Here is a 21,729-nt window from a genome sequence, read left to right as displayed (position 1 = left end):
AAGCTAGACTCCCCAGGAAAGTGAAAATATCCAAATTCAAAAGACTGCTCCATGCACGTGACACGCAAAGATGAATCAAGCATGCTGCCAAAGCAAATACTGAAACAGCATAGAAAAACAATGCTCTCCGTGCAGGAGCTATCATGGGGCTTCAAAGGAGAAGGCAAGGACAAGATGAAAGCCTCGTTGCATTCTGGTACTCGAAAAAAAAAAACTGGCTCGCCCTCAACTTAGTGATGTCGAGGTTTGTGTTCTTTGCAGTCCATTGAATCAAATGCCGTCCCATGTGATACACTGCCAGGCATGCAATGATAGAGGAGAACAGAGACATACTGGAATAACAGGACAGAAGAGGGTCCAGAAAGCAAATATTTACAAGGTGCCTACTGGGAAAAGCTTTGAGCATTTCCTTCTCTTCGGTTCATTCTTTTTGCCTTCATTGTCCTTTTTTTTTAACAAAACATTACACAAAATACTTTAACATGGTGGAGTGCAAGACTTTTCCAAACTTCCAGAATTCTGAACAATTCAAATCCAAAAGTTCAATGTGCACCATCTCTTCCCCCCAGAGTTTCTGGAACACACAGTAGCTTGATGACAAAAAGGTTACTATGCATTCTCGGTGAGAGAGAACACCTACTGGGATGAGGTGTATTGTTACAGTGGGCACACTTTGTTCTCTGGGATGGGAAGCTGAGCAAATGAGCCACAGTCAGTTTGAGAATCATCAGATCTGGGTGATGCAGGGCCGCCCACGGGGATGCGGGCCGCGATGGCTGACATCTCTCCTGTTTGGCTCTCAGCAGTAATTCCAGGTCGCTCTGAGGTCTGATTCATGTGACTCTCTGGGATGACCCCCATGCCGGTGAAGTGCTGGATTAGACACTTCCTGAACTGGACGGAAAGCATGAGAATTCAAAGGGGTTAGATTCATTCAAATGATTTGGGGTACAGTGAACATTACAAACACCTGTAACAGCACAACGTACCCAGACCTCTCATTCTTTGCATTTTATTTCACTTACCTGTGTCACAAAATAGTTTTTTCTAGTAGTTGAAGGCATGAATGGCTTTTTTTTTATAAATTCTGGGGCATGCCATACTTGCCATCCCCTCTGCATCTATTAGGTAGCTAAGGTACAGTAACTGCCTCTCAGCTCTAAAAATTAAGCAAATAATGTTGTGTGTGTTAAATAATCCTTTAATTGATACGGATAGTGACTGAACTTCCCCTTTTTTACGCTCATCTTAATCTTACATGCACCTATGTGATTATGACTATTTGACTACGTTCACATGTCCATGGGATGGTTTTTTTACATCCTGGAAGACATGATGAGCGAAACACATAGTCAGTCCCATGCTGTTTTCAGAGCTGGTGGTCAGGAACAAGATTCATCAGCCTTCAGTTAAACATTATTAGTCATTTGTAAATTAAACAATTTGAAGGGCTCAAGATCCTGCTTTTGTGCACTTGTGGCATTTCAGCTCACTGAAGAGTCTCTGTTTAGCTGCTTTCCTTTTCTGCTCATCTGATTTCAGCCTTTTAGTTTGCTCCATCTTCACAGCTAAACATTTTGAAGGATGTCCGAATTCCTGAAATGCACCGCAGGGCTTACTAGAAGAGCTATGAGTGAGGGTAACCTTTTTATTTTTTCTGAACTGGTAATGTCTTACCGTGGCACATTAATCCTACAGTGTTAATTGAATATCTAATAAATATCTTCATTGTCGAACTGATTTCATGCTCGTGTGACAGAAAGAATGAAGCAGTAGGCTGCAACATAAACAATGGTTTGACGAGACAGCTGTGTCACATGTCAGAGTTAACTGATGTCAGTTTAAAATGACGCTCTAAAGCAAGGACATCTAATTTTGTAATACGCTTGTCGCCTCGCTTCTTCTTCTCACATCTCCGGTGGAAGGGACCAAGACACGAGGAGTCAAGCAGAGGAGTCAAGCTGTGCGACTGAGAAAAACGGGATGGGGGCGTGTTTATAGCCGCTTTCGGACTGTAGGAACCTTTGGCAGTTCTAATAACCTTATAATCCGCGGGGCCGTTTTCTCCCGTGTTCGGACATACAGGAACTCGGGGCTTTCTCCCTTAGTTCCTATAACTATTTAGCTCCTTCTCCGAGGTCGGGTCTTTTCATAGTTCTATAGAACTAATCTGACGGAGGTGTTTGGTGGTCGGTAGCTACGCCCCATGTCATGCTATCACGGCTGAAATGTTTACTCATACGACACAGACACAACCGGCGGGTGTTTAATAAGTTAAACTCACACTGGTCTCATTTGTCTGCAGCGCTCTGCTCTCCTTTCTTCCTTCATGAAATGAAAAAGTATCGTCTCCTGACTCTCTCTGTGAGCTCTTCCAGCCTCGATATTAGACGCCTGATGTGATTGTCCATGATTAATATCACCATCATCCAGACCGTAAACACAGTGGCCTCCCCGCTCTCCATATTAGCTTCTTGGTGGTGTTTTTCTACTCTCCTTACTTTTACCGTTTTGTTTTGTGTTTGAATGTAGCGCTAAACGGCTAACGGCTAACACGTCACTGAAGCAGACGGCTGTGCGCGGCGCATCAGTCCCTATCAGGTCCCGACTTATGTGCGAATGCAGACTGAAACAGTTCCGCTGGGGAAGGATAGTTATCAGAACGGAATTCGAGGAGGGTAGTTCTGATAACTACTTTCTTAGAACGGTCTGTCCGAAAGCGGCCTATGTCACAAGATATGGCAACATAGGCTCTGGTGGAGCTCAAATGCAGAAACACCCCCAACAATTATGGGGTAAAGGAGAAACTCTTGGCTTTAGCTTGATGTTTAAAGTGATTTGGAAATAATTGTAATGTTGGATGGACACAGCTATTGCGGTGATAAAAACGTGGGCATGAATGATAGTTAATCGGAGTATGCTCTACATAATGTGAATATAAATATGAACCAAACATCTAATGGAAGCTTATGTAAACACCATAATCAGAATATGGTTAGGATATTGTAAAACTGAGGTTTGAGTCGTCTCAGATGGCTCTTCTGGCCCCCTCGGGAGTAGGAAATCATATGATTCTCCAAACTCAGCGTTCTGACCGCTGTCTACTGCAGATAAGACACTGACTACTCACAACTACTACTCACCACCCCACTTAAAAACTAACAAACAAAATGTCTTGATAATAGATTGAGAAAGAAGCCTCTTGATGTTGCAAAACTTCATGATTGCATATTAAACCTGGGCATTACACCCAACCTCCACTTGATCAGGAGTTTCCTGCTTCCCCAAAGCTTCTACATTTTTAATCTTTGTTGACTGCGGCTGAGAATTTTGTTTATTCTTTTCCACAGCTGCTGTTCATCCATGCAGATCACAGCGGGAGTGGGCAGCTGTAGGAGTAAATCCAAATGTCTTACTATAGGTTCTGTGTTCTCTATGCCGGTAAAATAACCCACCGGCATTATGAAAATGTATAAGGCTGAGTTGATTATAAAACATATATCAATACACAAGAAATACAATTTTTTCTAAAAGATGTAGTAGGATCTGTCCAAGAAACAATGGTGAAACATAAGTCTGAGTGAAGCCAGCAACAGCTTAGCGCTACCTTGTACGGGTTTGGTCTGTAACATTAGTAATACTTAACACTGTCCAGCACGCCATCATTCAATAGCACCGTAACAATTTTCTTTTTTTTTTTTTAAAGGGGAATTTTCACCTTTGACAATATAAACCGAAATTTAAGAAGATTTGTTAAAGCGTATTTTAGAGCAGAGACATTGATTGATAACTTCACCGGTTGTCCACTGAGTGTAAAATACGCTCTCAAACGCCTCATTTCAAACAGATGCATAACCATGACCAATTTACAAAAAAAAATGAATAAATAAGATGAGCAGCTTCTAAATCATAAGGTCATAAAATGTCATCTTAAAGGCGAAATGAATAGCCTGAAACACATTACCTCTGTTCACCTACAGCAGATTACTCCACGTCAGAATGGGAGAGCAGCTTAAGGATAAATACCTAAAGGCAACACATTATGACTTGAGCAGCATATGGAACACTATCAGAACAGGTAACATAGTTTTGGTTTTTAAACATTTATATTGAAAGAAAAGAGATAAATAGCATCTTGTTACTGAAAATGAGGTCAGTGAGAATTAACTCAAACACTGTTTCTTCTACTGTGGATATAAAACTTACTTGGAAGTCTTAATACTTTGAAGATGCTAAGTGTATGAGATCTTAACATTCTGATGTATACTTGCAGATAGACTGTTGACTAATATACTTTAGGTGGTAATGATTGGTTATTCATATGATATCTATTGTCCATTTCTAAATGGAACTAACATAATCACCATTAGAAGTGTGTTCCATGTACTTTCATGCACTTAACAGCAACTTCAAACACATTCTAACTATATGGCTGTACTGTTAGAACATTAAAATCATCTATAACCTTGTTTGTTTTACAGGTATACTATTGAATTATATTCTTTTTGTTTTGTTCATATGCAGGAAAACAAAAATATATACTCTTTGAAATAATAAGCACAGAAACTCACAATTTCATGTGAGCTTCTGTGGCTTGGATATGAGCTTTTTCAGTTTAACAAGAGTCTCTTTGGTCATTTAGCAAACTGTCATAGCAATACATCCTGCAACTTACAAAATGAAAAATGTAAAACGAATGCTTTTAAAACACAAACGTGAATAAAACTACATACAAATCATAAAACCTCTGAGCATGCATTTTGGAATAAGTGAGGACACTTTAAAAATTACAATGCATTTCTCTGTAATATTGATAGCAAGTGTGCCGTGGGGGGGGTGAGTACTTTTATGCATTTACCGCTATAATCCTTTGTTGGGAGTATTCTAGTTTAACGGCTATTTGCACCCCTGGTACAATCAGCACTGTATGCTGATTGTACCCTGGTGCAAATAGAAGTGTATGCTATTCGTACCCCGGTGCACTCAGCAATGTGTTCTATTGATACCCCATCTGGTGCAATTAGAAGTGTATGCTATTTGTACCCCGGTGCAATTAGAAGTGTATGCTATTTGTACCCCGGTGCAATTAGAAGTGTATGCTATTTGTACCCCGGTGCAATTAGAAGTGTATGCTATTCGTACCCCGGTGCACTCAGCAATGTGTTCTATTGATACCCCATCTGGTGCAATTAGAAGTGTATGCTATTTGTACCCCGGTGCAATTAGAAGTGTATGCTATTTGTACCCCGGTGCAATTAGAAGTGTATGCTATTTGTACCCCGGTGCAATTAGAAGTGTATGCTATTCGTACCCCGGTGCACTCAGCAATGTGTTCTATTGATACCCCATCTGGTGCAATTAGAAGTGTATGCTATTTGTACCCCGGTGCAATTAGAAGTGTATGCTATTTGTACCCCGGTGCAATTAGAAGTGTATGCTATTCGTACCCCGGTGCACTCAGCAATGTGTTCTATTGATACCCCATCTGGTGCAATTAGAAGTGTATGCTATTTGTACCCCGGTGCAATTAGAAGTGTATGCTATTTGTACCCTGGTGCAATTAGAAGTGTATGCTATTTGTACCCCGGTGCAATTAGAAGTGTATGCTATTTGTACCCCGGTGCAATTAGAAGTGTATGCTATTCGTACCCCGGTGCACTCAGCAATGTGTTCTATTGATACCCCGTCTGGTGCAATTAGAAGTGTATGCTATTTGTACCCCGGTGCAATAGAAGTGTATGCTATTTGTCAGGTCAAAGGTATATGCTTCAAGCAACAGGGCATAAGATATCTCGATCTACTACTCGCATTCAAATTGAACCCAAGGATGATTATGAAAAAATAAACTGAAATGGCAGCTAAAGTTTTGCTTCATGGTTGCTTTGGTTATATAGCTAATAATCATAACGAAAAATGGGAGAGGTGATTTAGCATGAAACGATAGCTAGTTGAACCACTGTCTCCCGTATGGAGGATTACGTCGCTATCCATTAGGCCAGAGATGTCCTCAGCTAAGAGTTAAGAAAGACATCTATATTTCAATTTAAAAAGATATTAGTGCCATCAGAATTCTTCGCTTTCTGATGAAGAAAAAACGAATGTCCGCAATGGCCTTTGTGCTCACGAGCAAGGTGTTTTTGGTGGTAATTCACGGGGTGTGAAGAATCACAGATCTATAAAGAACCTTCTTTATAGATCAGTGGTGTGAATAGTGTAAGGCTATTGTACCAGGGGTGCTAATAGACATTCAGAATAATGTATGCTATTTACAGCAAAGTGTGCTATTTACACCCTGGTGCACTAGCTAATTGTTGCAATCAAAACTTCCGTTTGAGAACTGAATTGTTTTTCAAATTGCGCGCCTTCTCTGCAGAGACGTTGGTATGCGCACTATCACTTCTCACTGCCAAAACGCATCGGGCAAGAATCGAACCCGGGATTCCTGCACCATTACCCAAATCGCTTACCACTACGCTAGTTGATCCTATAACATATCTGTGGTGTGCAGGTAACTTTATAGTTAATATGGCTGAACGTCATGATCGCGAAATTTCTAAAAACTAACAAACTGACGGTTGTAATGTGTTCACTGAACATCGATTATGAAAATAAAACACAATGTTTCCATCTAGTTTTTAATTGGAACAGATATTAGTGCTGAAACCTAGTAGTATTTTTCACTTTCTGATGACGAAAAAACGGATGTCCGCCATGTTTTTTTATGCAAGCCAGCAGCTTTTATTTTGGTGTTACGTCACGGGGTGTGAATAGCTCAGCTGTGTGGCCAAGGCTATTTGTACCAGGGGTGCAAATAGACACTCCGTTTGTTTTATTGCCAAGCTCAGTGAATAATAATGCATGGAGCCATCTTCCTCTTGTGTTTTCACGGTCTTGTTTTTTTGTTTTTTTTACTGGCATTGCAGCTCTTCAGGTCTACTGAGTCAAGGCTGCTTGTGGTTGAGAGTTTATTACTTTTATTACTCAAGAAAGAGTGATGCCATTTACCCTCTGCAGGCTGAATTTTCGCATCAATACAGCAAACATGGCCGCATGGTGCTGCCATCAACATAAATTAGTCACTTTGATTCCATATACCTACTTACTGTGCAAAGAGCAAAGAGCGCTTATGCTTTTTTTGTTGTTGGAATTATCTAAGGGCATGCTTTAAGCCCACATGTGTCTGATTGGAACATTTCGAGAGGAGTCACCTGGTTAGAGTCATCAGTGTTTTTTGTCCGTTGCAGGTTTGGAGTGTGATGGCACTCGTGATGAGCTCTTGAACTCTTTTTCTCACAATGAATCTGCCCTCACAGTCTCACGCACTGTTTCAAAATAGATTTTCTGTGAAACAGCATCTCAGTTGAAAGTTTCTTTCGTGACCCAAAACTATCATTTATTTGATTATTCACTTTATCTGGCGAACCACAAGTATGTAGGATTTAAATCATCCTTTCGCCTCATGTTCAACTTTTCAGGAGAAAGCAGTAGCTATCTTCTTGTTACATTAACTGTAATCAGTAAATGGCTATGTTCGAACCATCCACTTGTTCACTCACTGCCAGACCACTTGAATTTATCAGTGGTTCCTAATTATGCTCAGTATATCTGCAGTTATATGTTGCATAAATCCTCAGAATGCTAATAGGTGTAATGGCTAGCTCAATACACTGTGTGCTACAGGGAACAAATGGAAATTTGAAAACAGCCTTAATATATCAGAATCTCACTTTTTCATTGAGAGTGACATGAGATTTCCAATAATTGTCCACTAGTCCAGGTTTGAGTTTAAAACCTGCTTCCTTCCTAGATCTCTTCTGGCCTCTCGATTTGTTGAAATGACACTGAAAGACCAAAGCCTGTTCAAAGCCCGATGTGAAATGTACTTGAAATAACCCCATTTGAGGTGATACATAGACACACTGTGGGAGAAGTCTTTTGACCTTTGAGATCACTGGAGGCAGTCTCCCTCTAAAACCACAAGTAGCATTACGCATGCATCGCGGAAACCCCTGAAACTCTGTTTCACCTCACCCTGTTATGTAACCCACAGACACACATAAAAAAATAAATAAAAAAATCACACTCCAGAGGTCAGCTCATCTAAGCACTGGCTGCTTATCTGAAGCAGCTCTGTTCTGATCAAAGTCTGCTTGTTACATCTTGTAAATATCTTAGTGAATCTTAGCGACTCATTCTTTGGCCAGAGTCTGTTCTAGGCGCCGTGTCAAAGCCCTTATGCATGTACTTCGATTTCCATTCCGCTTTCCAAAAATAGATCAAAGGGGGGTAAAAATGGGTACACCTTTGCCAGAAATACATAAACACATATAAACAGAGCGGACTGGGGAGAAAAAGTGGCCTCGAAAACCATTGGTAAATTAACTCGTTATCTCGAGAAAAGGATAATTGTTTTCTCGAAATCTCGAATTAATTATCTCGTTATCACGGGAAAACGGATGGAATAAAATGTACGTACCTATGGCCGTTTAGGGCTTCCATAGTAATTAGAAATTCATAGTAGAACTACAAACAGTGGGGACACCAACATGCTTTAAGGAAGGAGTTAAAAGATACTAATGTAAAATAGATACAGCGTGCTTTTTGGTTTTTCTACATTTAAAACAAGAGGCAGAAAAGAGCTAAAGTATGTGTGTCAGTTCCATTTCTACATCAGGGGCATTAATACCTTCAGGGCATCAATTACATTTTTAAAGACTCAATATCTGGGACTATTTTCTTTCCGTGTCTTACATTGCGCGCGTCTCATGCGTCCTTTACACAACTGCCAAAGTTCTACTGACAACAAACAGTAAACCTAAACTAATTTCTGATTTACATTAGGTTTTCAAAATTGTACTGGCCTTTGACCTTTTATCAAAAAGTTCCAGCACAGTTTGCAAAAAAAAAAATCTGCACTTTTGATTACATACTCACTTTACAGCAGTTTCACTGAAGTATGGGGGGGAAAAAAGAGGATTTGCGTAACATCAGCAGTGGATTCTAAGACACAGCAAGACACTGTGCTTTTCTGTTCTTTGACTCTAATTTTTCAATATAAATTACAGAAATTATAACTATAATTATATAATTATAAGATCAGATTATTACACAAGCCCAGGATGAGAATCAGGTATCAGTAGGCATCTTGTTTTATATGAAAAACCAAAAAGAATATTGAAGCCCACTTTGATTACATAAGGATCATTTGGACAAGCCTCAATTCTAGAACTAAAAGTGTCAAAACATCATGCGAACTGAATCTAAAGAAATAAGTGGTGATGCAGGAGGAAAGTTACCAAAGGCTGGTTAAAGAAAAGTCAGTGTCAATAAAGTCAGTGTTTTTGGAATGTCCAAGTCAATGTCCAGACCTCAATCCAACAAAAGTTGTGAAGGAACTTGAGGGGACCTGAAGTTCTTGATAAAAACTCGCCAACGACTCCGGAGTTGAAGCTGTCGTGTACAAAGGAATTGGCCAAAATTCCTTTACATGATGTCAAAGTGCATGATTGAGGAGGAGCTACCTGAAATATTTAGGGGCAGATGTTTCTGCTCAGTATAGTCCCACCAGACATCCAAAACAGTTCATACACTATGCCAATCCCCGATAGAAAATCTGTAATTTTCCTCCATAAATAATTGACCAGATTGGTCAGCAATGTTTTGACATTAATTTGATATGATTCTCTTCGCCTACTTTTAGGACTTTTGAGAAAATCTGAGGTTTATGTGGACCTAGATTCAATTCTACAGGGTTCACTAACTCTCAAGTACCACAGACTACTACAACTCTTTGATGTGCCCTGTTTAGACCTTTTTGCTGCAGCAACTTTAAAAAAAAAAAGAAATAAGCACCAGTCCTGTTAGAAAACCTGTTAGACTCTTGCCAATCCGAAGACAGTTTGTCTCACTCACAGAGACAAACTGGCAGACATGCTAATGAAAAATTTAACAAAGTCAGTGGCTTTAAAAAAAAAAAAAAAAAGATGGATTTAGCTTTTTTTGAAAACTGAAAGCCTCACAAGTATGCTATAAGGAGCTAATAAAAATTTCAGCAGAGCTGCACATGTTCAAATGTACTCTCTGGATTTAATTGAATTTATTCATTCAACATGCATTATTGACAGACAGACTAATGCCAGAGAAAACATCTCAGCATTCTTCAGTAGCTTCATTGCCTCAGACAAGCAGTCGGGTGTCTGTATGAATTCAGCTACTGGTTGAAATGGCCGAATCAAGTTAACTAGAGTAAAAAAAGCTATATTCAGATTGTCACTTAGTTTTGTTTTTTTTTGGCATATCCAAATTATATTATTTCTAGTTCTAGATTAAGAAGTCTTGAAAAAAGACAAAAAAGTCAGCAAAAAATTAAAAAAATTAAAAAAAATGACTTCTATAAAAGTCACTTCTAAACCATATTTGAAGTGGTTTGAATTAGACTTATAAAATCTATAAATAACAGATGTGTCTCAGTGTTGACTGTTGGCTCCTGAAAAAGCAAATCATGAAGTCTTTCAGAGGGCTACTCGTGTACTCAAAGAACTGCATCTGCACGTACAGATTCCCATTCACTTTTATACAGATTGAGTGTAGCACTTGCCTGCATATGTGACTCAGGCAAAACATTATTGAGACATAATTTTCTGTCCCACTTCAGTTAGATTTATGGTCTCAATCAAGCCTCACCTATAAGAATTGTCTGGCGCCACCACTTAGCAACACACACTGACGATGTCAATCTGGAGCTGTGCAAGAGCTGAGAGGGATCAGTGCTGTGACTCTAATGCTGGGTGTACACCAAGGGCGACCTACGCTGCCTGGTAGCGGAGGTCGCTGGAGAAGCTTCGCTTGACAATTTGCTTTGGTAGCTTGGTTCGCTCGTGACGTCACATTTAGAATGTTCAATTTTTAAAGGCCCCGCGGCTGTGCAGCACCCCCGCAAAAAAAAAACATGAGGAAATTGAGGGCAGGGACACGAATAAACGTGTTGTTATTTACAATTTGTTATACAAGATATACATCACGTTACAAATTATGTAAAACTACATTAGGTACACCTGAGAAGAGCAGGAATAGCAGAGGCAGCTGTCAAAAATAAACTAAATTCGAAATAAAATCCGAAATAAAACTTAATTGCAGTGAGAAAGGTATGCGTGGGGTTACTACACTATTGTATTGAAGCACTCAAAACGGGAATTGCAACAGTCTCAGGATTAAACGACTATTGTTTGGATAGGAACCAAAGTTTACACGTCTGTTTCCGCGAACCCCGCGGATTGTCGGACCCCTAAAATCTGTGGATTGTCATTGGTTTTCGCCGAAACGCGTCATAGCTCATTACCATAATGTTAGCTTGAGTTTAATCGCTTGAATCCGCTCTGGTAGCCCAGTTCTCTTCGCCACTGGCGAATCTGCTCTGGTAGCCCAGGTAGCTCACCCTCCATAGAGAAATAATGATTTCCGGCGCTCAGGTAGCGTAGGTCGCTCTTGGTGTACACGCAGCATAAGACAGCAAGGAGAGTCATGTACAGATGCTGAAATAATCGTCTGCTTGTTTTTTATTTAGGTCCTTCTGTAATGACGTTATGATGTTATAAAAATTTTTAAAAAAGGCAGCCAATATAAATCGTCTTTTGATGTCTAGACACAGAAACATGATCTGATCAGCTGCGACATGACAGTGTGGACAGTCAACACCAAACTTAAAACAAATTGACCCGTTGTTTGAACGTAGCTAAATGAAAAGTTACCTGTTTATTCATGAAGACGTAGATGATTGGGTTGTACACGGCAGCTGTCTTGGAGAAGAAGGCAGGGATGGCAGCCAGCACTGGATCAAGTCGAATGGTCGGATGAGCTGTGACCAGTATGGAGAAGGCCGCGTAGGGTGTCCAACCCACCATAAATGCCACAATCATCACCACAACCATGCGGGTCACCTGCCGTTCAGGCTTCCTGGCAGTTGCTAGACGACCATGGGATACCTGACGGAGGGAGAAAGACCAAATATGTAAGGATCTTGTTAATGAGGCGGGTCGCCGGCATGATTTAACCTCAGTCATATGTAACCAATCACTGGCTCATTTACAGCTGCGTGGCTGTCAGGTGACATATAATTTACAGTCACATTCAGTTAGCAGGACAATGCAGCTTTTTTACAACCTGACATGCTGCACTGTTACTTAATATATACCCGAGTGTCAGCAGCAATAAAAAGAGATCTTCCGAGATTTTCTGAGTATACCCCCAAAGAAAGATTAGCCTGACCATATCTATAAACTCTGGAACTGCATCAGGCGCATTTTTTCCCCCCTATAATAAAAATAAAAAAAACATGACGGTGACAGGTCTGTATGTAATAAGACATTCGGTGAAGCACACTGCATACAAATGCCACAGGAAGTAAATTTCCAAAAAACAATGTTTTCCATGTGCATTGCATTATAGAACTGACCTGTCTGAGCTTTCGCAGCAGCTTCCCATAGCAGTAGAATATCACTCCAAGAGGCAAAATGAAACAGGTGGTGAAGAAAGTGATGATGTAGCTGTGATCTCTCATGTTAGTTGAATACCTGTTTACAGATGGACAAAAAAAAGTTGACATTCACTTTTCAACATGCCATTATCTACCGTTACGATACACTGAGTTGATCTTGAGTGATTTCAGATGCGGGCTGATGCATTCCATGATCTAACCGACTGTTTTAGACCTAAGTGTCCTTTTAAGCACAAACAGGTAAACAAACCCTTCTATTCCCAGCAATGAGCCGTTTCAAAATGCAGAGGCTTTTATGGGACTCGAGAGGAAGACAACAGCTTTGCACTTCATTTGAGCTACAGTTAAAAGGCAAATTTCACAGCTGAGACAAATCTCTGTGAATCACTTAGGAACCCAGAGGACACTAATTTAGTCTAATTAAGTGGTTTCCATAAGAACACCTACAACCTTCAAATGAAAAAAGCTCAAGATTAATGTCTGGGGATCCACTTGGCAGACGGAGCAGCGTGTGCATGTGTGTGTTTGCAACCATCCGTCTTAATCCGTGTTGAACAAAGGAAGTGTGGGTGAGGTCATCTTTGTGATTGTGCTTTTTATTCTTAATTCCTTGTTAATTTTTAGCATGTGACAAATGAGAACTATATGTCCATAATACTTCGTGCTACATATTTTTTATGGTCTGGTTGTTGAAGTCGCTTATGGGCAGAGCAATGTTGTGGCTGAAAACAGTGGAGTTTTAAGCAATTCTTTAAGTACAAATGAGCAGAATCATTTTGAAAAAGTAATGCTCGAAATTCTAAACCCAGTTCACTTGAGAGCCTGAAAATGTCGATATCTGTAATGTTCTAGGGCGCACACTCCTGAATCATTCATACTTTCTCCCTTCATTCAAAGGCCCTGAAGGCACAAACTGAGCATGCTCACTTCTCTTCTAACTGCACCCTTATAGATAGTCATGCACCCCTAATCTCTGTACTTTTACCTGATGTAATACATTTATGTATCAATCCCAGGCCTTGTGTAGTGTTTCTCTGATCTCCATCCCACAATTTTGAAGGGTTTTTTTGGCTGTAATTTTTTCCGTTTCTAGTTTATGGGTTAATGGATCACCAGCCACATATGTTCTTAACCAGCCACATATGTTCTTAACCAGCCACTCGGTCTATAAAATTAAATTAAATACTTCTTGGAAATAAAAACTGCAGTCACTCATTTGAGTCACTGGACCAAAGACGCTTTTCTGTTTCCCCAGTAGATCCAAAAATAAAAAATAAACAAAAACCAAGTCGTCTCAAAGAATGTCTTTCCATCACCATTCATGAAATCAGTCTGAATTAAACAGGTGGCTCCAGAACTACTTTAAATTGGGGACAGTGCCTCTGGACTGGCAGATCGGGGGTGTGACAGACCGGAGGGTGTGTTCCAACTACAGGGGGAATCACACTCCTCAGCCTCCCTGGCAAGGTCTAGTCGGAGGTACTGGAGAGAAGGATCTGTCGCCTAGTCGAGTCTCGGATTCAGGAGGAGCAGTGTTGTTTTTGTCCTGGCCGTGGAACAGTGGGCCAGCTCAGCAGGGTCCTAGAGGGTGCATGAGAGTTCGCCCAACCAGTCTACATGTGTTTGGTGGACTTGGAGAAGGCATTTGACCGTGTCCCTCGGGGAGTCCTGTGGGGGGTGCTCCAGGACTTGATAGGGGCTGTTCGGTCTCTGTATGACCAGTGTCAGAGTCTGGTCCGCGTTGCCAGCAGTAAGTCGGATGTGTTTCCGGTGAGGGCTGGACTTCGTCAGGGCTGCCCTTTGTCACCGATTCTGTCCCTAATTTTTATGGACAGAATTTCCAAGTGCAGCTAGGGCCTTGAGGGGGTCCGGTTTGGTGACCTCAGAATCGGGTCTCTGCTTTTTGCGGATGATGTGGTTCTGTTACCGTCGTCGGTCTGTGATCTTCACGCTCTCATTGGAGCGGTTCGCAGCCGAGTGTGAAGCGGCTGGGATGACCATCAGCACCTCCAAATCCGAGACATGGTCCTCAGCCGTAAAAGGGTGGAATACCCTCTCCAGGTTTGGGAATGAGATCCTCCCCCAAGTGGAGGAATTCAATTATCTCAGGGTCTTGTTCACGAGTGAGGGAAGAATGGAGTGCGAGATTGTCAGGCAAAACAGTGTGGCGTCAGCAGTAATGCGGACTCCTCATCGGCCTGTCGTGGTGTAGAAGGAGCTGAGCCAGAAGGCGAATCTCTCGATTTACCGGTCAATCTACGTTCCTGCCCTCACCTATAGTCACAAGCTTTGGGTAGTGACCGAAAGGACGAGTTTGCGGATAGAAGCCACCGAAATGGGCTTCCTCTGCAGGGTGTCTGGGCTCTCCCTTAGAGATAGGGTGACAAACTCGGTCATCTGGGAGGGGCTTGGAGTAGAGCCGCTGCTCCTCCGCATCGAGAGGAGTCAGATGAGGTGGCTCGGGCATCTGGTTAGGATGCCTTCTGGACGCCTCCCTGGTGAGGTGTTCCGGGCCCGTCCCACTGGGAGGAGGCCCCGGGGAAGACCCAGGACACATTGGAAAGACTATGTCTCTCAGCTGACCTGGGAACGCCTCGGGGTCCCTCCAGGAAGAGCTGGAGGAAGTGGCCGGGGACAGGGACATCTGGGCTTCTCTGCTCAAGCTGCTGCCCCTGCGACCCGATCCCCGGAGAAGCGGCAGATAATGGACGGATGGATACTTTAAACATTACTTAAGTCCTGTTCTCCTCTGACTGAGTATCAATAATTTGGATCTTGTTGTGGATATGCTCATATAAATATATATTATTATATAATATAAGAACTAGACAGTGTGTGCATGTGCACACAAGCATTCACTTTGTGTAGTCTACTGTCTTAGTAACAATAGCCACCAGCCACTACTGCTTAGCATAGGTTGAGGGAGTGGATGTCAGGGATTGGGTCAGTTAGAAGAGCTGAGACAATCTTGTACCTACTGCATGTAGACATAAACAATAAAAATGAGCTAAAAACATATCCTATGTATGGTAAGTGTCTTTACGTAACATGGGAATTGAGCAATGGACCAACCTCCAAAAAATGATGTTGGTGAATCGAACATAGAGGGTAACTAATATTCTGCACGAGCAGATTTTTCCAGGAAATGAAGGGATCTGAAATGACAGACTAATAATGTTGTAATAAATGTCTTGGACAGTACCTGAGGGCTAGAATAAATTTAAAAATGTCAGTAGCTTCAAAGTACTAGATTGTATCAAGTAATCTGACCAAGGCTGGAGGTCATTCCTAAATTCAGAGACCTAAGTTCTCTAGATTAATATGGTACATAATGGGGGCATTGGTTACCAGTGGGATTTGGAGGCTTAATGTGTTTCAACTGAAAAATAAACTGCCAAGTAAATATACCCTGGCAACATAGAGACACTACCTAAGGGTGCAGTCATCTAATGCCAGGTAGATTATACTACCTTTCACTGCACAGTTCTACAAAACCTTTCAGTGATTCAAAAGCCTGCCAGTGAAGTCTACATGTGTGCAGTGACGAAAGGATATACATAAGTGAGATTTTTAAAATGCATCAGGCTGTGCATGTTACAGTCCAGTTCCTGCTGTTCACCAAAATGCTTTCTGATAGAACTCGCACTGCGCGCAATCAGAGGAGGATCCTGCTATCGGTGTGGAGGGAATCTCCATTAGGTGGTCTCTTCATTGTATTGCCTGAACCATTTGTTCTCTAATCACTTCATTTGAGCAATGATTCTCTTACAGGGCTTGAGGCAAACACTCAGCCCCATATCTGCGCATCTTTGATCAAAACAGCTAAATGGCATTACCCGGATAGCACTCTGAGGGTCAGGGTTAGAGCCAACCTGTTCCTTGACTTTTTTCAGAAAACACATTTATGTGAGCTTACACAGCTGAAGCGGCAATCTAGGTTTGAGCTGCAGGGCAGAGTGCAGAATGTCTACGATCTTTATCTGTTTGTGTGCAAGGTATTTGATTAGAAAAATAAGGAGCCAAGGGTTATTTCCAGGTTACAATTGAGGTAAAACTATCGAGCTAGCTTAAGATAGCTTAAAGTTGCAGCAAAACACAGTGTTTATACTAACAAAGTCTAATGTTTGAACAGGTCAAGACTCAAAAGTTTTTAAATGGATCTGAAATCTGTATGGGAAAGTGCCCTTGCTCATCAACCCCAGTGTGGTGCTTCAAAACAAGGTACTTATCACAAACTGCTGTGAGGATAAGTCAATTATCTGATTAAAGTCATAATCTAATTTTGGCAACAAATATATTTCCAACCACTGATAAGGTTAGTGAAGGACGTCTAAACAAAGCTACAGTGACAAAACTATCACCCTTCAGCCTTTTTCAGCTCACTGTTTTGGTTTAAAAATACATAACTGTTCTGACTCAGTCTCATGGCTGTGACCATGGTTGAACTTCATTCAACCAGGAAAAAAAAAAAAAAGAAAATAATGAAATGAATAAAACCACTTTATATTAGCTACCAAGCACCAAACTGGATAGACATAGGTAGCAACAATTTGAGAATATAGTGGAGATTCAGCAACGTAAGAGCCAAAACTTTGACCAAAACAGAGAGAAAAGGAGGGTAAAATATGGACTTTTGGACTATTTAAATGGTGACAAGATTATTTGCTTTGATTTATAGATATGGTCCGAAACTTGTGCTGCCATCCTCTATATAATTGGAGTGAAGACAATAAAAGTTGTGCTGATTGAGCCACTAAAACTCACATGTGAAATACTGCCGCGGCATCTTAACCGCCCCAGAAGTAATTTTCCAGTTGAAATCAATAACCCACAAACTTCCCTTAATCCTGTTTTTACTGCTCTAATTTCTCAGGTGGTAAAACCAGTTAAATTGCACCCTCAGCATAGGAATTTCTTTTAACTGAACCTACAATTTCACATTTTTCTCTTCTTTCCAACAGACCTTTATGGGTTACAAAGATACTAAGACTCAATTCTCACCAATCAGGCTCACAGGTGGTTCCAATCTTGCTCACAGTGTATCTGTTCCAGCCCAGGACCGGAGGAAAGGTCCAGATGAAGGAGAAGGTCCACACAAACAGCAGACCAAGGATCGCGTGCTTGGCCTGCAGTCGGATGTTCCCCAGTGGCCGGCAGATCACGAAGAAGCGCTCAAAGGACAGAACAGCCAAGGACCACAGGGCCACGATCCCTGAGGTAAACAGCAGTGCAGCGACAGCAGTCAGAAGCACACATCACTGAATCTTAGGAGTAATTAATATGAACTATTATTAACTATAAAGAGCACTCCACTTTGATTAAAGAAGTTATTTATAAAATATGAACTCATAATGTGTTGTTGCCTCTTTATTAGAACCCCTCCCCCTCAATCTGAGGGGTCTTTAGTTGCATTAGATCTAGATGATTTGGAACTTCAAATTGAGATCAGCCGGTGAAGACGTTCCCCCATCGTGTAACCACGTCTGTGCTGTTGCTAGAAGTAGTTTAATGATCTGGGGTGGACGCATTAGGCTGCTTCCTAATGGGCTAAAAAAAAAAAAAAAAGGCAGACTTTAATTGTGGTAATAAGTCACTTTCAGTGACTGGTTAATCACTTATCCCTGCACAGTCAGGTACACTTTCTGCTCGCAAGACTCACAGGAGAAGATAAAATATGCATCTGGCATCTAGTTTTTGCAAAAAGATTGAACAGCATCCCATTCAATGCTGCTTTTGTAGCTTTGTTAAGTTTAAAACTGACCATGAAAGGAGTGTTCTTCTAGAGAACCATCACCCCTCTTTTTACTTGTCAAGTTTCCATGTATTTGTCCATTGACCAGGAGTATATGAACAAAGAAAATCTGAATCTAGACAGAAACAGAAAACATTCTCACCCTGAGCAGAATATCAATTACAGCATCTGTTTTGCTCAAATGCAAAAGCTATCTCCATACAAGGAACATTTACTCCCGCTACACCACACCATAAACACGCACAAACACACGCATGTATAAACAGGTTAAACGACCACACATCAGTCAATCACCCAAACAGCTGCTAAGACATAAGCTCCAGAGCCCTGCTTAGATGAGAGCCTGAATTGAGTTGACTACTGATTATACATATGCACAGCTTGCTAACTTCTAAACTAGAATGTCGCATAGCTAGTTTTACTTTAGACCCAGCTAACTCCCGGAACAAAATCTATTTTTGTGTAGCCATGTGCTGGACAGTTTACAGCCCTGCGTCATTCAATTTCATACACTTAATGTCTGAAAATGGTACGTTTTTGCGTGACAATACAATGCATCATGACCCCTAATCACCAGGACACACGATGACATTTATCCATAAGATGCACAGTTAATCCACACGAGTCGTCCCAGTGGAGTTGTTCAGCATCATTTTCTGTTTATGAAGTCTGTGTCCTGGGGATATATGATTTAATCTTATTCACAGGACAACAGTAGCCTTAAACATTTTCAAGTGACACTGATCTGACAATATTCTAATCTTGTCATATGAGACTCATCATACTGTTTTTTCGTGGGAAGTTGGATTCCTGTTTGGCATTCAGTCTGTCAGCTTGACAGTCAGAGATAAGCACATCCTCTCACTTCTTCCACCAGTCCTCTTTATAACCTGTCCAAAATACCAAAGGGGGATCAAACACACCTTGTACCAAAGCTCAGTAAGCAGGCTTTTGCATGAACTGATCAAGTGTTCTCTTTGCTCTTATTTGCACATACTTGCAGGCTTCTGCGAGGCACTGGAGTCTCATGATCCCACTTTTAAAATCTTTATGTGCTGTTTAACAAAGAGAAGAGCTTCACTAAAGACTGCAAAACAAAAGCCACTGACTTAGTTAAATTGATGGTCACGGCTTTGGTAACCTACTTATTGCAAGTCATGCGCCTGTGAGAGGGGTTCTGCACAGGGCATGGCTCTGAATTTGGGCTTTACAGAGTCATAAAGGGCTTCTGCCACTGATCCTACCATCTATTTTTTGCACGAGCAGCGCAGCACAGGGAAGGGAAAATGCTTTGCAGGTGCAGTTATCAAAGATCTCGCAATGATAATCTACACCAGAGGCTCATGAAAACAATATCACAAGTTATTATTGAAACACATAGTGAAGTGGCTTCTCTTTCACTTTCCACACACACATCTGGCATCCTAATCCGTGAGTTTTAGGTTGTGCGTGAAGGAGGTTGCACTCGGAGTAGATTCTCGTATATCGATTTCTAAAGCTCGCCTACATCCTTATACCTTCATGAAAATTAATTCCTGTATTCTCATATTACTGGAGCATGTGTGTAACTCAGACAAACTTAGATAAGAGTTTCATATTTCACATTAATAATCTTATATATGTCAGCTCAAAGACACTGAACAGACTCAGCATTTATTTAGATAAAACAAAATGATAAGTATATCTATCTATATAGATATGTAGATGTGTGTGTGTGTGTGTGTGTGTGCGTGTGTTTCTGAAAAACTCACAAGACTAATTTGATCTTACTCCCAGATGCCATAAATCATGGTGGTAAAGGTCTGTGCTGATGAGAGTCTGGCATAATGTGAAGTTATTTAACAGTCATCATCCACCTTTGCATTATTATTAAAAAAGCTCCAACACTGACACCTACAGCTATGTTACATGTATTTATTCAGCTCAATCATTGAAAACAGAAACGGGACATAACCTACCGAAAAAAGTAACAGCAAACCCCTCCAAGACGCAAGCCCATTTCCCGAGGAAGAAATACCCCCTTGCGTTTGTCAAGAAACTTATTAGTCCACCGGTGAGGGAGACAAGAAAGTCGGCAATGGCCAGGTTAACTATGATGTAATTCAGGGGCTGCCTGAGCTGTTTGAACTTGAAAGTGACAAACATGACGAGGAAATTTTCGGTCAGAGACAGCGAGCTGACCACGAACATGAGAACGGCCAGGATAGTAAAGGTCCACGGGGCGATGTTCTTAATGGGTCCGGTGAAAGGATCATCGGTGCTGGGTATCTCTGCCGCCACGGTGTAGGACACTGCGTTAACTGACAAACTCAGCGTATCCATTGTCCATGCCCAGAGTGTCGGATACCTGCTTGGCGACCTTAACTCAGAGAAAATCCTGTTTGCTCCCTTTTGTCATGCTCACAACTTCACGCGGAGTCACTCTGACAGACGCGCCGGGGATCCTGTGCGCTTTTGCGCTAGTCTTTGGCAAAGTTCATGTGTTGAATCCCGCGATGGCCGGAGCGCATGGCGAAGCGGCACAGAGAGAGGTTCGCCGATGATGTTCAATTGTGAAAGTGAATCGCAAGTGGAAAGCGTGGATGTCCGCGGGAGAGATGAGCAGAAGTTGCGCGTTGTCTTGAGAAGCGCAAGTGAACGAACGACCGGTCTGTGGCATCTTGGAAGGTCTTATATAGGCTGCTCCTGCATCACTGCTGCCCCCAGGAGAGGCGACAGGACCTCTTCCTCCAGCCCATGCGCGCTTCTTATCACCGCTCCAACAACATCAAAGTCTCCACGTCTGCAAACAGTCCGCGTGAACCTTGCAGACAGAATCGATCCCACTCTGTCCCTTTCTTACAACTCAGTAATTTCTCCGATTCATGATTGATAATGGTTATTTTTAAAAAAAGCTTTCTTTGAATCACATTTCATACAAGAAGTGCAGCTTAAAGTACTTCACAAAAAAGAAATTCTAGTTTGACTTGAAAATAAAAGTATTCTGAAAAAAAGACCCAATTCAATGAGAACACACATTGGTGACTAAAATGAATAAGTACAGTTTTGAGTGAGTGCTGTGCAGGACTGTGGAGGTAAGAAAATAGTGAGGTGAGGGTGTGGCAGCTGTTCAGCTGTAGACACTTTTTGTTGTCAGTTATTATCAGTCTTTCAGTTCTTATTTGGGGAATTTTGCCCAATTTTCTTGCGAAATACTTTTTCCATGCACATCTCTTCTGAGGTCCACATATGCAGATTGTCATCTACTGTATGTCTGTAACTTTCAGCTTGAGTTTCCTTAGGAAGCTTGTCCATGTAGGATCATATTCCTCTTATGGAAGTCTACTTTTCATCTTCAGATTTTCTACAGTTACGTGATGTGTGCTGACCAAATTTGCTGGTTTAACTGAATACAGATCCCTCCTCAGGACCTTGTTTATTGATTTATTCAAGATGGGCTGATGAAACATGGTGGTGCAACCTGGTGAGCTATGTGGTATAGAAC

At 41.4% G+C, this 21,729-nt stretch overlaps 1 protein-coding gene across 1 annotated transcript; it reads right to left on the bottom strand.

Moving 5' to 3' along the window:
* Positions 1 to 657: 657 nt before the first annotated feature.
* On the bottom strand, positions 658 to 20,582 carry valopa (vertebrate ancient long opsin a). The gene is made up of 5 exons (XM_075483591.1): positions 20,204 to 20,582; positions 17,495 to 17,705; positions 12,452 to 12,569; positions 11,748 to 11,981; positions 658 to 894 (listed from the first exon to the last, which is right to left on the bottom strand). Exons 1-5 carry the CDS (start codon positions 20,565 to 20,567, stop codon positions 658 to 660), a joined length of 1,164 nt encoding a protein of 387 aa, XP_075339706.1. The 5' UTR covers positions 20,568 to 20,582.
* Between the last annotated feature and the right edge of the window lie 1,147 nt (positions 20,583 to 21,729).

This window comes from Odontesthes bonariensis, chromosome 2 (genome assembly GCF_027942865.1).
Source record: "Odontesthes bonariensis isolate fOdoBon6 chromosome 2, fOdoBon6.hap1, whole genome shotgun sequence".
Lineage (NCBI taxonomy): Eukaryota > Metazoa > Chordata > Actinopteri > Atheriniformes > Atherinopsidae > Odontesthes > Odontesthes bonariensis.
Note: the sequence above shows the minus strand (reverse complement) of the source record. Positions and strands in the feature narration are given on the sequence as shown.

Coding starts and splice junctions, on each gene's coding strand:
- valopa (XM_075483591.1), bottom strand. CDS start 20,567: ATGGATACGCTGAGTTTGTCAGTTAACGCAGTGTCCTACACCGTGGCG. Junction 12,570..17,494: donor ACCACCTGTGAGCCTGATTG/GTGAGAATTGAG, acceptor ATCTGTAAACAG/GTATTCAACTAACATGAGAG. Junction 895..11,747: donor ACGTCTTCATGAATAAACAG/GTAACTTTTCAT, acceptor CTTTCCGTCCAG/TTCAGGAAGTGTCTAATCCA.